This window comes from Limulus polyphemus, unplaced genomic scaffold (genome assembly GCF_000517525.1).
Source record: "Limulus polyphemus unplaced genomic scaffold, Limulus_polyphemus-2.1.2 Scaffold4768, whole genome shotgun sequence".
NCBI classification, from domain to species: domain Eukaryota; kingdom Metazoa; phylum Arthropoda; class Merostomata; order Xiphosura; family Limulidae; genus Limulus; species Limulus polyphemus.
This window is the reverse complement of record NW_013670378.1, coordinates 1-14926: the sequence shown is the minus strand read 5'-3', so window position 1 is coordinate 14926 and position 14926 is coordinate 1. Positions and strand designations below refer to the sequence as shown.

Genomic DNA, 14926 nt, shown 5'->3' with positions numbered 1-14926 from the left:
CACAAAGAAACTGTTGTACAGAAAATAAAGGGGCAACACTTTTTTCATCAGGTGGCTGTATATATTAATATTTATTATCTATCCATGTGTTTCTGAATTGTAAAAGTTTTCAGTTTGATATAAATATATATAAATATCTAGAATTACCTATGCATTATTTTCTCTTTTGTACACTTTTATTTATAATTAGATAAAAAATTCTGTGGTCAGGCGGAAGCAGACCAGACAAACCAAACAAAAATACTCTCAGCCTCATCCAATGTCAGCCCAAGAAAACTACAATTGTTTTTACACATCTTAATATACATGAATAACTCGCAAGAAATGTAGCATCAATGAAATTCTAGAAATATTTGGTATACTACAGCATTTGGATGGTGTTTTCTAACATCCCAGTTAGGCCCAATTGAAATTCATACTACTCGGAAAACAAATGATTTACAGAACAATATTTTATACAATAATTACATGAGCAAACTTTACTGATGTGGGTAGAAAGGCACTTTAAAGATAACAAAAACAAACAAATGTTTTAATGCTATATAGTTAGGCTATTCTGTCTTATTTTGTTTATATATTTTATAAAGACTGGAGGTATCAAATTAGCATTCTTACACTTCATATTACATAATGAACAATTACAAGTTCTACCCAGTGTCTAATAAATTTTGATTCTTCTTTAAAAGTTAGCAACATTTATATTTTAAACATATACACACATATCTCACTAAAGCCTATTCAGTGGTTTATGAAGAACTAGAAGTATTATTGAAACAAAACTAATCAACCTGCTAGAGGAATCTCACTGGCATACATCTTCCACTAGGAAATCATGCAAATAAGAAATCACCAGCAGAGGGGCTTAAAAACAGGATTTAACACTGAAATTTAAATAACGAGAAGCTATTCTAAAGGACTGTAACAAACACTAACAACTGATATTCATGATAAAGCGTAACAAGGAAACTATTAAGACAGTAGTTACGTGCAGTTCAGTGTTCTTTTTGAACATAATAACGAGATTCAGTTATCTTCATTACTAAAGTAACAACCAGATAATATTACAGCAGTAGTAATAATTCACAAATGCCAGTCCTAATAGCTGATTAACTGAAAAACTATATAAATCAGTAAGGACAAAAAAACGTGTTGAACCAACGAAAAACCTCCAAGTTAAGTACGATTGAATAATAGTTCAACTTTTATCTTCATTATTGTATTCAAGGATGTTTAAAAACTTTTCAGTGACTACATTATAGATAAATAGTTTATGATTTAAATAATTCATAGACATTTGTTTTTCATCCAAATGTTACTCGGAGGTGGACCACACATATATCGGCTTTTATCACCTCACCGAGCGTATAAAGTTGTGTAATACCAAGTGTCAAAATAAAAAAAACACACGTATGGCTTAGAGTCAATTAAACAGATTCACAAACTTCATTACGTCTATCCGAATAATATTTAAAAGAATAATTTTACTTTCACAATAAGAGAATCCCAATGTACGGTCTTTGGATCAATTATTTAAGTAGAGCAATATGTATATATATAGAACGTTGTTCATTTAACATTCATAAATGTAACAAACTTCACGTTATATCAAGAATGTTTTTCCATTTTATTATACACAGAAGAACTCAAACTTCCAAAATTAAACTCTTGTAAAGTTTTTAGATTTTCTAAATTGTAATATTAAAGTTTCAAAACCTTGATACTCCAATAACTATACTACATTCACTATCAATTTTAACTGCTCGGTTTAGGAAATAATACAAGGTGTTCAGTTTTTATTTTTAGAACTGATGTGGAAAATTTAGAAATGGAAACCAATCATCATCATGATATGAACAAGTATTATGAACTGAAAAACACAAACTAAACCAACAAGAGTTATAGTGATTTTCATGAATATTCAGCAAAGTTAACATTATAGCAAGCACACAAGCATTATTTTCTTTTATACACACACACACATACAAAATTGATAGAACAGAATCTTAAAAGAAAAATTTTGTCTGTCACAAATTTGTATTTATGGCAAATCTATCTTTGACTGTCCCTAACTTTGAACTACTGACCAAACAGAAGGTAGCCAGTCAGCAGCTAAGGAATTGACAATCACTCTTATAATACACCCACAGCTTAAAGTGCAGGGAATACTTTTGTGATATTGCATGGATTCAAACCCGGTTCACCAGCTCCATCCTCATCAAGCATATTGCTGTGGATATATTTGTCAAAACAGTAAGATAATATTTAAGCTACCAGGATTACGGTGTGTTTCTATGCATTTAGTTACAGCTGGAACTGTTACTATGTAAACATTTTATAATTATTGAAATCATGTTGGCAATTATTTAAAATACTACAGTATTATTCACAGTAAGAAAAAATAATCAAATCTTGTTTTTAAATGTCATTAAAGATTCTCAAGTTATAGAGGTATAGTGCTTTCGAAATCGTTTCTTAGCCGGATTTCCCACAAGTGCATAATTTCATTAAAAATCAGTGTTATACCACAAAATAATTAGATTTAACTTTTCAAAGATCGAGAACTTACTTAATTTAAGAAGGTGTGATAGCCTTCGCATTACTTTTAAAACTAAGGATGGTCTCAACATTCTATTAAAACTCGGGTTTTTGGATGTACCGCTTAATATTATTTCTTTAAACAAAATTTCATCAGCAAATTGCACACACAACTATTAGATTAAGAGCAATCACACGGACAATTAAATAAATCGTTCATTTCAAATATTCTTAATCAATTCAACTCTACGTCCTATCACTACTGTTTACAAGTAGTTCAAACACATTCTGGTACAAATCATCTACAAATATTATAAAAATACCCCAAAAAATATCTGAAGTACATATGTTGTAAAGTAGACCACAAAAACTTTAATCAAATGTTGTACAAGATTTAATAGGATTACTTATACCAAGTGGTTTTTACATTATCACTCCAATTTTTGGTTCTTACCATAACGGACAGCAATGTAACAAAAAAAAATTGTAGCATTGAGTGAGTAGGAGGATAATTTATATGAGAAGTTAGGTACAGTAGTTCTACACAGACATGAACTGAAGCTTTATATAAAACAATACTTTTTAAACCACTTCAATACTTTATGTTTAACGTGGCACCACGGTCACTTCAAAGCAAAAATTCTATCTAGTATTCATATTGAAGGTTATATATATTTGCCAAACAAATACTACAGATAAAATTCTTATCAGTTAAAAAAACCGTACCTTTTGATGATAAATAACTTTCTGACAGAAAAAACACACACACACATACAAGAAAATCTTAACCATTAATTCATCAATTAAACTGTAAATAAACAGTAGAGGTATACACCCGAGACTCATCTCAAGTGCTTTCGGTAAAACTATGAAAAGATTATTACTCATTGTGATTTTTTTGTTGGTATAAAAAAAAAAAAGTATTTTATTATAAACAGACTTTTACTTTTTTTAATACATTTTATTTTGAAACCTTTTACATCAATTAAATAAATTAAACTTCACACTTGCGATGCTAATAGATGAAGAGGCAAGTTTTTTTTTTAATGTTTTTCTTAAAAATTGGTCATTCTTAGCTAAGTTATCAAATTCTACTCCTTGTAGCTAGAGTAATAATTAATATTTTATTTCTAACTTACTCCCACAACCACCCTAAACAATAAATATAACGTCACTTAGCTAAAACATGACATTGATAATTTTAGTTAGTTTGGTGTGATACCTACTTCACATACTAGCATTAATAAAAAAACAGTTTTAATAAAATAAATAAAGATCACAACATCAAAATAAATACACAATTATGAACATTTTTAAATAATCAGGCCAATCTATGGCCTCTAAAATGTCTCGATGATGATGTGGAAAATGTCCACATTATATGTTCATAATTGTCTATACATTTTGACATTGCGTTATTTATTATTTTAATGTTATACACAAGTGCCAATAAAATGACATCTACAGTTTTACTAACCCAAACTGCTTAGTATTTGCACTTCAACATTTCTTTGTGTCTTCTAGAAAGGGACAGGACATAAATTCGATCTGGTCGCGTATCATCTAATGTTCAAAAAACACGATTAATTAATATTATACTACAATTAAGTAGTAGCTCATGACTGTGGTGCACGTTTGTGATGTATGACCTTATGATCTATCCAATCCAAAAATACCCAAATCTCATTGGATACCAGGAGATGGGTATCCAAAATCTGATATGCGACCACAACTACTATTTATCTCGTCCGTACCTAGAATACTTGCATAACTATAATTTAGCTTAATAATTAGCAAGTCAAAAATGTTTAAACTTGATAGGTAAGAACTTGTAGTTTTCATCAAGAGTTCTTACCAATTATCGGATTTCCTATTGTCGCGTGCTATGATTAAATGCTCCAGTAGTTCTTTTAAAAAAATCTACTATTACTAAAATTAATTTACTGAATACTTCAAAACACAGAAAACCAATATATTCATATTTCTTTAGATGTCCTTTTACATTTATAATCAAACTTACGCAAAATTCAAATAAGAAAATGCAATCTGAAGAACTCGTGATTAAAGATGAAAACACAAGACAGACATGTGTTACTTTTCTACTTAATACTACATCTTACAAACTAAAAAATAAAACCAACTTAAAGCCATTATGTTAAATCAAGAAGAAAATTATGTCTATGCTGATTACAAGTCTTTATTTTACAGTACGTTATGTTTTTATTAGACGCATGTCTTTCAGAAACTGGCTGAAAAACTATATTTTTCTCACGATATAATGATTGAATTTATCAACCAGAACTTTCAATAGACTTGGAAAAACAAGGGTGCTTGCCAGCACATATAAATTATAAATATTAATTGTTTCACATGAAAGGGTTGTTGGCTGGTGGCAATGGTGAGGACGCTGTAAATCCATCTAGTGGAAGGAGAGGGGCAGGAAGGGGTGGACCTGTTACAGATGTTGGCTCTGAAGTGAAGCCTATATGCTGGGTTCTCAACTGGTTTATGGTCGGCGGTGGAGCTCTGACAGTCTCAAAGGGGTTATTAATGGCTTGTGTAGCAAATGGATTTGTAACAGTGCTTGAAGCTAAAGTAGAAACAACAAACAAACAGCAAATTAAAATATATAAAACTTCACAAATCTTATATTTAAATATCTTAAAGTGCTTCACCTGCAAAAAAACATCTAGCAGGATAAATAAAAACTTATCTTCTCCAGCTGATTTGGAACAGTTTGAAAAAGATTCATTTGAATTAATTAATTCACGAAACGTTGAACTGCTGAGAGGAAAATTACCTTAGAAGCTACACAAGTTAAACTTCTGAGCCGACATCATCTCAAGAAACTTCTTGCAACATCGAGAAAAAAGAAATTATATAAATTATTTGTGATATTTTTTTTTCCTAGAGAAACTTTTCCACTAACCAACCCAAGCTTAGTGTTTTCTCTAATAACTTGTGGAAACGAAAGATACATTTTGATTTAATTTTAAGTGAAGATGTTAACATATAAACATAAAAAATACATTTAATGTTGTTTCACGCATCCATTCTTATTCAGGACTAGAAACATAATATTAACCCAACTATTTATCTTCAGCTTGTAGTAATTGGACTTAAATATAAAAATGTACAAAAAGTACACATGTTAGACTTACAAGAAAAAAAAAGTCTGCTCAAAACACCCCACTTAATATACTTATTATTATTACTCTTGTGCCAGCCTACAACAAAAACAGCTTTGGTATTTTGCATCCAAACCTTTTGTAGAATACTAAATAAGGTACTGCAAAGGTCAAAGGGGTATTGAAAAGTTATTTGTTTCTTCTATATTTACATAAAAAAACATCGTAATTCTGGTGTAAACAATCTTATTACTCTTAAAGTTAGCTTTCTTACAAATATATGGTGATCCTTAAAATAGCTTAAGTACAGAGTGAAACCGGAATTACCAGCAAATAATAGATGAACATTAAATGACTGTAAAAAGGTAGATACTCAAATGCTTTGTACACTATACAATCGGTGTCTTTAGGAAGCCAACCTTAATATTATGTAGGAAGTGAAGGAGTAAAAAAATCAATACACAATATGAAATTTTATTACACACATTCAGAGAATAATTACTTTAAAAGACACAAAGGTTTATTTAAAGCGATGTTCTAGACATGTATGTTATATTTGGAAAAGCTGCTTTTTTACTCTAAAATTTGTTTTCACACTTAGTGGGGGTTGTGTATTAGTCTATTGCTATGCATTATATATAGAGAATTTAGTTACACAGAAACTATAAATGCTCACTATATTCTTAAACAAATCTCCAGCTGTGTCTTCAAATTTTACATCTTAAACTAATGTGATCAAATAATCAATTGCTACAGTAAATCATCATGAACCGTATCTGCTAGCTACCATATCAAGTAATCCTTTACCCATATTTGAGCATAAAAAAAGCCAGCAAACAAGATAAACAAAAAATTGGGAATTTAAAAACTCGAATTTTGTGCAAAGCTACTCAGGGACTGTCTATATGCACTAGCTGTTCCTAAATTAGAAGCAATAGACTAGAGGGTAAGCAGCTAGTCAACACCACCCACTGTCAACTCTTTGTCAGAGCTACTCTTTACCGACATAAAGTAGTATCACTAGTGTTGATATTTCAAAGTGAATTAAACATAAAATTTCTGTTTAATAAATGAAAGTGTTATCTCCACACACACACACACACACACACACACACACATACTTATGAAAGAACATCTAAAATTTATCATTTATAAGCATTTTACCTTGCCCAGTTTGCTTAGAGCTTACTAAAGCATCCAAGTTAACCAAATTTGCATTTGGTCCCAAGAAACTCTCTGGTGTTTTTCTTGCTTGATCCTGTTTTAGATGCTCCTGATTTGGAGAAAGTGAGTCTTTCAACTCATACAGCTCAAAAGGGTTTGGAGATAATGTTCTTTGATCACCTGTAAGAACAGTACGCTCTTCAAAACACAGAAGGACGTAATGTTTTACATTTTACCATAACATTAACGTTCCTTTCAATGTTATGACGAATCAAACACTAAAGTAAACTAACTATTAATTTGGAGCTTAAAGTAGTTTTTATAAAACTTTAAGCTATTTTAAGCTCCAAACTAATACAACCGAATCTCGGTAAACAAATTCAATTTTAGAAAGTTTTCACTTAGATCCATTCACAAGTACATTACACAATGTCAAGGCCAAATGTACAATGAAAGTTAGCAGAGAGAGAGAGGCAGATGAAGTGTTTATGAATATGTAACTTGTAGAATCAAAATTTAAACTAAACCAATCTTTATGATATCATTAAACCTAGAGATTCAAGACTGGGCTAGGAGATGCAGTACTTCAGGAGAGAAAAAACATACCTTACTAAATCAAATTGAATTTAAGGTTAAACCTGGAAAATGTACACTACAAAAAAAATTAACTTTAGTACAATGAGTTTTAGTTTAATTCTGGTTCTGGCATAACACATAATAACTTTATTGCAATACATTCCCAAAAATTAACACATTCAAAATCAACTCTTAGTCTTAATATCTTCAACCTGAATGTTGTGAACTACAAACTACACAGTTTTGTGTTAAAAAAAGCCCAATTTTGGGCCAGAAAAACACCATCATAATGTTGTAAGAAAGCAAAACACTTTACCTACCTTGAACCTTAATTATAAAAATCGAAACTACAGTGCTAGATCAAAAAATAAATACACACACAAACAGGGTTATCATAAGTAGTTGACCTATAATAAAAATTGAAACTACAGTGCTAGATCAAAAAATAAATACACACACACACACAGGGTTATCATAAGTAGTTGACCTATAATAAAAATTGAAACTACAGTGCTAGATCAAAAATAAATACACACACACAGGGTTATCATAGGTAGTTGACCTATAATAAAAATCGAAACTACAGTGCTAGATCAAAAAATAAATACACACACACACAGGGTTATCATAAGTAGTTGACCTACAATAAAAATCGAAACTACAGTACAGTGCTAGATCAAAAAATAAATACACACACACAGGGTTATCATAAGTACTTGACCTATTAGTCAATAATTCAAAAATTAACATACAAGAAAATTGATATTTGATAAAGATGGTGGGAAAAGTGCTTACAGTACCATAAACATTATCACTGACAGGATCATTAAACTTGCTTACCGAGAACTGTACATAGTCAGCATCAAACATGCCCTTAGAAATGGCAACTAACATGTTATCTCTAATTGTTGGAACTGCTCTTTCAAAGCATCAATAAAGTAAAGACATTAGTACTGGTGCAATGTTATGATTCTATTGATGCAAAAACAGTGAACAAAGAGAATCATAAAATAAACAAACATGATTTTGCTCTGAAACAAATTATAACAATGCCCCACAACACATCCACTGAAGTTGTGGCAGGAGTCAGAAAATGGCAGCTGTTTTTGGACAAGGAAATCCTCTAGAGGAATGCAACACCAGCTGATCTTCACGACTTCGTGCAATGGCCATTGCAATGATGAGATGGTACAGTATGGGATTTGGGTGGATTCAGAAGCCAGTTGATCATATGGCCTCATTTCTTTGAAGGACATGTTTGTGACAGTAAATGCATGATGGAAAACACATCAGTCCTTCACTTTAGAGAAGATGGATTGTGTCTTTCATGCTAGTTTGTTTTGAGTTTTGCACAAAGCTCCTTGAGGGCTATCTGCACTAGCCATCCCTAATTTTAAAATGACAGACTAGAAGGAATGCAGCTACTCAACACCACCCACTGCGAACTCTTGGGCTACTCGTTACCAATGGATAGTGAGATTGACTGTCACATTTTAATGCCCCAATGGCAGAAAGGTTGAGCCTGTTAAGGGACAGGATTTGAACTTGTGACCCTCAGATTGCGAGTCAAGTGCCCTAAACGTAAGGCTATGCCAGACCTTTCATGCAAGACAGGGATGTACCAATATTGTATAGATTATCGAGCCATGACTGGCACATACTCACAGGGATAAAGTGATCGGCAGACATTTCCCACATAAACATGGCCGGCACAGTCTACAGACCTCCTTGCAACTTTTTGGCTATGAGACCACCTCAAGCCATTGATTTAGTACGATGTGCCCACCACACTGACCTGAAATATATATCACAGGACACCACGACAAGTGTAACATTTAGAAAGTGGGTACTATCATTTAGTTGCGTATCATGTGCTCTCACGAATACACGTAACAGAAGACATGAATGGTGAGCTCATCATAGTTAACATGCTAGCTGTGCAGATTTTGCAATCGGGTCCAAGACTCTTAACTTAAAGCTTAATACATGTTAATAAATGTTAAATAATGTTTAGCTTATTCAATGTTAGCCACCTGGTTATGCTAGGTAAACCTGGTGAATTGTATTCTAGAAACTTAAAAACAAATGTTAACATTTTTAATAATTTATTTGTAAACAAATGTTTTCAGCTTGGCAAGTTCCTTGTAATTTATTCATTATGACTTAATTGGACATTTTTAAAGTTCTAAAAATATTAAACTTGTAACTTAAGAATATAACAATTTTTAAAAGGCCTAATAAATACCAACAAAGTTTCATTAGCATAAAATTTAGAGCCCACCTGGTGAATTTGCTGAAGCTTGGTTCCTAAAATCCAGGTCATCTAATTCCCCAGAAATTGATTTTGACCTCTGTGGAGGTATTGGTGCAAAAGCATCAAGCGAGTCTACCGTAACAGGCTGGCTACCCCATGGATCAGTAGGTGCAGTTGAGACTAAATGTATCCCACCCCATGGGTCATTAGCTGCAACTGTAAGTTAATTACTTTTTAATTGAAATCAATTTTTTTTTTTCTTTTACAATAACTAATAAAAACTGAAAGTCAATCTACTAAACAGGAACATAAATTAAGCAAGATTCGGAACCCATTAATAATAGAACTGACCAGGCAATACAAATTAAATCATAATAACATGTAATATTCAAATGTATAGCATGTTATTTATCATTAAAATACGAGTGGAAAATAACCTGAAAATATGCTTTAACATGTTAAAATAATAAATATGGTACACAACTGTAAATCGCTACTTAATTATTCAGACCAGGGGGGTGAAATTCTCAAAAAAACATAAAAAAACAGAGGTACTCAGCTGGGTGAAGTGGACCAGTTTTTGAAAAGAAAAAAAAATTGTGTAATCATAAAAAACGACAAAGTAATTTCCTTTCTGATTCGGGCATATAATGCATTAACTACAACTGAAACCCAACCATTCAATACACTAGGCGGTAATTATTTAGCATTATACCATACCTCCACTCGGCAAGCAGTAAAAGTGGTTGTCAGTCTGCTAGTTACTTTATTTAGATAATTTAAACATACACCCTTTTCAGTGCTACAACAGATGTAACTATAAGCCTATTCATCCTCCAACACAAAACACTAGTGCAAAAACACACCTGGGGTATTAGCAGGTGCTGGTGCTTTAATTGTTTCTGTTGGCGAGGAGATGGGAAGGCTCCAGGGATCACTGCTCGTAACAGTCACAGGATGACTAACTGGAGTTCCCCAAGGGTCTGTAGCCTGTAAATGACAAACATAGTTACTAGTATTAACTTCTCTTATTGACAGGCGATTTCTAAGAAGATTAGTATTATTGTAAAACAGGGTGATAAAATTTGTATCACCACTTCGTAGTTACGTTATTGTTACTTAGAGAAACTCAAAGGGTGGAAAAGAAGAAATTTCTCACCACACATGGTTGTCCTGTCCCAGATATTCCCCATGGATCAGCTGTTGTTGGACTACTATAAACTCCACCTTGGCTTTCATTATTCAGGTTCAGTCCTAACAAATCATCCATTGTGGACTGGTTTGAGGTTGTCGTAGGGGACATCTCGGTCTGGCCGTACCGCGCTTCACTCTCCGTGAGAGCCATCTTAAGACGCAGTTCATCATTTTGTCTCATCCTTTCTTCCTGCTCCGCCTCCTCTTTGCTCATTGCTAGGGCTAACTGAAGCTGTAGTTCTTCTTCACCTGACGTCTGGGGTCTTGCACACTCTAGCTCTGATGATGAAACATGTCCTGGGAACTCTACAGTAACCATAAAAACATGATTATAGACAATATAACAACAGTTAAAAGTCAGGTTTTGCACACTCTAGCTCTGACAATGAAACATGTCCAGGGATAAAACATGTTGTAGACAAGGCACCAAGAAAAGATGCTACAAATAAGTTATGGAACCTACATTTAGTGGACTACTTGTCCAAAGAACACTTTCATGTACATGTACACAAATGTTTATGTAAATCTCACAATCTGACAACATCATTGAAATGTGTTAAAGTGTGAAGTTACTTGGCAAACTCATAGGATATAAGAGCTTTTCAAAACTGTTCTGTATACATGCATACAGCTCTGGCAACCACAAACAACAGATCTTACCAAGTTAGGCTTTACGAAACACTTAAATTTTTTTCAATGTGATAGTCCAGGTTTTCCACTTCCTATGTGTGTGTGTGTGTACAATTTTCTTTTTTAATTAGGATGTGTTTAAAATTTACTATTATTGATATACTCCATGAAACTGCCACATTTGTTTGCATGTACATTGTTTATAACAAACAGGACAAGAACCGTGAATCCTCAAGGTTCCAGTCAGAGCATGTTAGCCACGTGACCACACCCAGTCCAATACATGATGAAGCGCTGCTTCCACCAACCTTGTGTATAACTTAGGGGTACATAACACAGCCTGTTTCCACAAAGCTCGTGTATAACTTAGGGGTACATAATATAGCCTGTTTCCATGAACCTAGTGTATAACATAGGGGTACATATTACAGCCTGTTTCCACCAACCTAGTGTATAATTTAGGGGTACATAATACAGCCTGTTTAGGGGTACATTACAAAGGCAGAATCCATCAACCTATTCTTCAGAACTTATGGGCACATTATGAAATCTGCATATAAGACCTTTCTATAGTTATTCTAAGAACCCATGAGTGAAAGTAAAGATGAATATGCTAAAACATTTCAACCACGCTACATCTGCCATATCCAGTGCTGAGAAAGATTAGAGGGAAGGCAGCTAGTCATCACCACCCATCGCCAACTCTTGGGCTACTCTTTCACCAACGAATAGTTGGGTTGACCGTCACATTATAACGCCCCATGGCTGAAATGGCAAGCATGTTTGGTGTGACGGGGATTCGAACACCCACGACCCATAGATTGCGAGTCGAGCGCCCCTAACCACCTCGCCATGCCGGGCCGATATTTGTACAGATTTTCAGGTACAACCATTAGGGTGTCAATCAGATTAAGCAGGTGAATTATAATTACCAGTTTTATTTAATTCATTTACATATCAGATTTTTAGGTAATAATCAATAGCACAGAATTATTTATTATTTTAACACTACTTAATTATCATTCTTTTATTTGAACTTAACTTTACTGTACGTGATGCGTACGTCAACCAAGTGTACAACAACTAAAACGATAATTCATGAGGCTCTGCGTTCATCAATATAATGTACTTTAAGGGTGCATGATAAAACATTGCACTCATCATTTGAACACAGTATACAATATGAAATGCCAGAAAATACCATAACTGAGGGTTTGAAACAGCTTGTTATACATGTTGGGAGTTGACACAATTATTAGAAGTATTATGATAGCTTATCATCATTGACTGTTTTTATAGTAATGTTCTACTTATTACCGAAACAGCCGTCTACAGATCAGTTGGTTCATCGAGAAAGTACGGTATAGTCATTGAAATAAAAAGTGTGAAAAATCCTTTAACTTTCAAGCTTTTGTAGCCCTTTAAATACATACCTCCTGGTGAAGTTGCTCCATCTGGTGAGCCAAATGAATCTCTGTGAGATGAGGTAACGTACTGCAAAATGAATGTAAAGATTAACAAAATTACTTACTTTGTAAATAAAGAATACATCCATTGTTTGTACTTCTATACATTTACCTCTGTTTTAGTTTATTTACAAATTCAGCGTACAGAAAAGAATCTTTTGAAATAAGTCAGAAAATATGATGATGTTGAAACAAGTCATTTATGAACACCAAACCCTTGTTATTCCAGTCATCAATCCAGTTTATTCACAATCTGGATGATTCTTCATGCAGACAAGAATCAAAAACAGGAAATTTAATCAATAATCCATATATTTGTGTCCTGAATCTAAACAGTTATTTCTTATAGCAAACATGCATTTCTTAGAGATGCAGGATTCGGTAATCTGTACGTGATTCCACGAGAGTCAATTAGGGGTCAATCAGAACAGGAAACAAGGTGAATAATTACCGACCCCAAAACACCTATACTCAAAGTCGGTACCAGTTTTTAACAAGTGTTTTGAGAAAGACGTTTCACAGCAGGGATGTAGATAAAAATTACGACAGATATCTAAAGGTCATCGGGACGGCTTATGCTATAACCATGTTGAGTCACAATTCTTCGAAACAAAGACGTAGAAATACTCAGATCATTAAAATGTGATGTAAGTAAACTGATTATTTTCTTGTGTAAACAATTTATTTTGTATTTCATTAGTTACTGGTTGGACAAAATGATTAATGCAAAGATAAGGATATAATGCCAAATTCATCATGTAATCTGTATAAATATTGACGCTAGTGATGCCATATACGATAATAAACCACTAATTATTATTTACACAGTTGAATAATGTTCACCAGTTGTATACATATCCTTATTAGTTTGCACCTTACATTTAACAATCAATAATGCCTGGTATGAAGTGTTCATTGTATTCAAAATAACTAATTTGACTATCTGGAAGAACTACATTTGGATAACGATGTTTCACAGTACTCCTAAAACAAAACAGGTTATATCTCAGTATAGCTAAAACTGTGATAACAAAACAAATAACCATTTATAATGTTTATTTATATCCTTATATCTCTCAGCAGATGAGGCCTCACTACAGTTGAGACAGGGATAACAAGAAACACCATGTACGTTAGATAATAAAAAACACTAACTCATTACATTTGTAATGTGCAAGAAAACACCAGTACTAGTACTATACACTTTTCACATGTACGTTAGATAATAAAAAAAAACTCACTAAAGCTGTAATGGGAAAGACTTGTGTAGTTACAATGGACTCTTTTTTTTTCAACAATACAATTATTGGAGTTAGAACTTACACAAGGTATTCAGTAAATTTTACTGAAACAATGTTGCCACTATAATGGTCTGCCCCAGTGAAGGAAAAGGCTGTGAGGTATAACTAACACTTTGGTAGTGGTGTTATAATTCGTTTTTTTTAATACAACTGTTGTTCATATAACAATCTTTATACAAACCAAAAAACTGGATTTTTTTCGTATGGCTGATATTTAGATTGTGATTACTATTGAAAAAAAGAGTAAAAAAAAATCTGACACTGCTAAAATGCTGCCTGATGAATGTTTGATTGTTCAGAATTACCTTCAAATTCTTGGCTAGAGAACAAACTTTTAACTGCAACCCTGTAACCCACTACAGTCGTAATATGCAAAGGAACACATATCAGTACTATATCTTTTTTAATGTTGTTCTAAGAACCAAAAATAACTTTCTCATCACATTATTAGTAATGTTAATTAAATTTACTGTTATTTAGTACACATGTAATTAAGGTAATGCAAGATACCTTCACTTACCCTATCAGCACCAACAGATCAAGATACCTTCACTTACCCTATCGGCACAAACAGATCAAGATACCTTCACTTACCCTATCGGCACAAACAGATCAAGATACCTTCACTTACCCTATCGGCACAAACAGATCAAGATACCTTCACTTACCCTATCGGCA

General features: G+C 33.0%; 1 protein-coding gene across 1 annotated transcript; it reads right to left on the bottom strand.

Moving 5' to 3' along the window:
* Positions 1-1605: 1605 nt before the first annotated feature.
* LOC106471661 (epsin-2-like) lies at positions 1606-14783 on the bottom strand (the record flags this gene model as incomplete). Its single annotated transcript, XM_022400273.1, has 7 exons — positions 1606-5125; positions 6828-7007; positions 9685-9873; positions 10524-10647; positions 10817-11157; positions 12915-12975; positions 14769-14783. Coding segments are annotated over 7 exons (1134 nt in total), but the record flags the coding sequence as incomplete, so codon positions are not given.
* Positions 14784-14926: the final 143 nt, after the last annotated feature.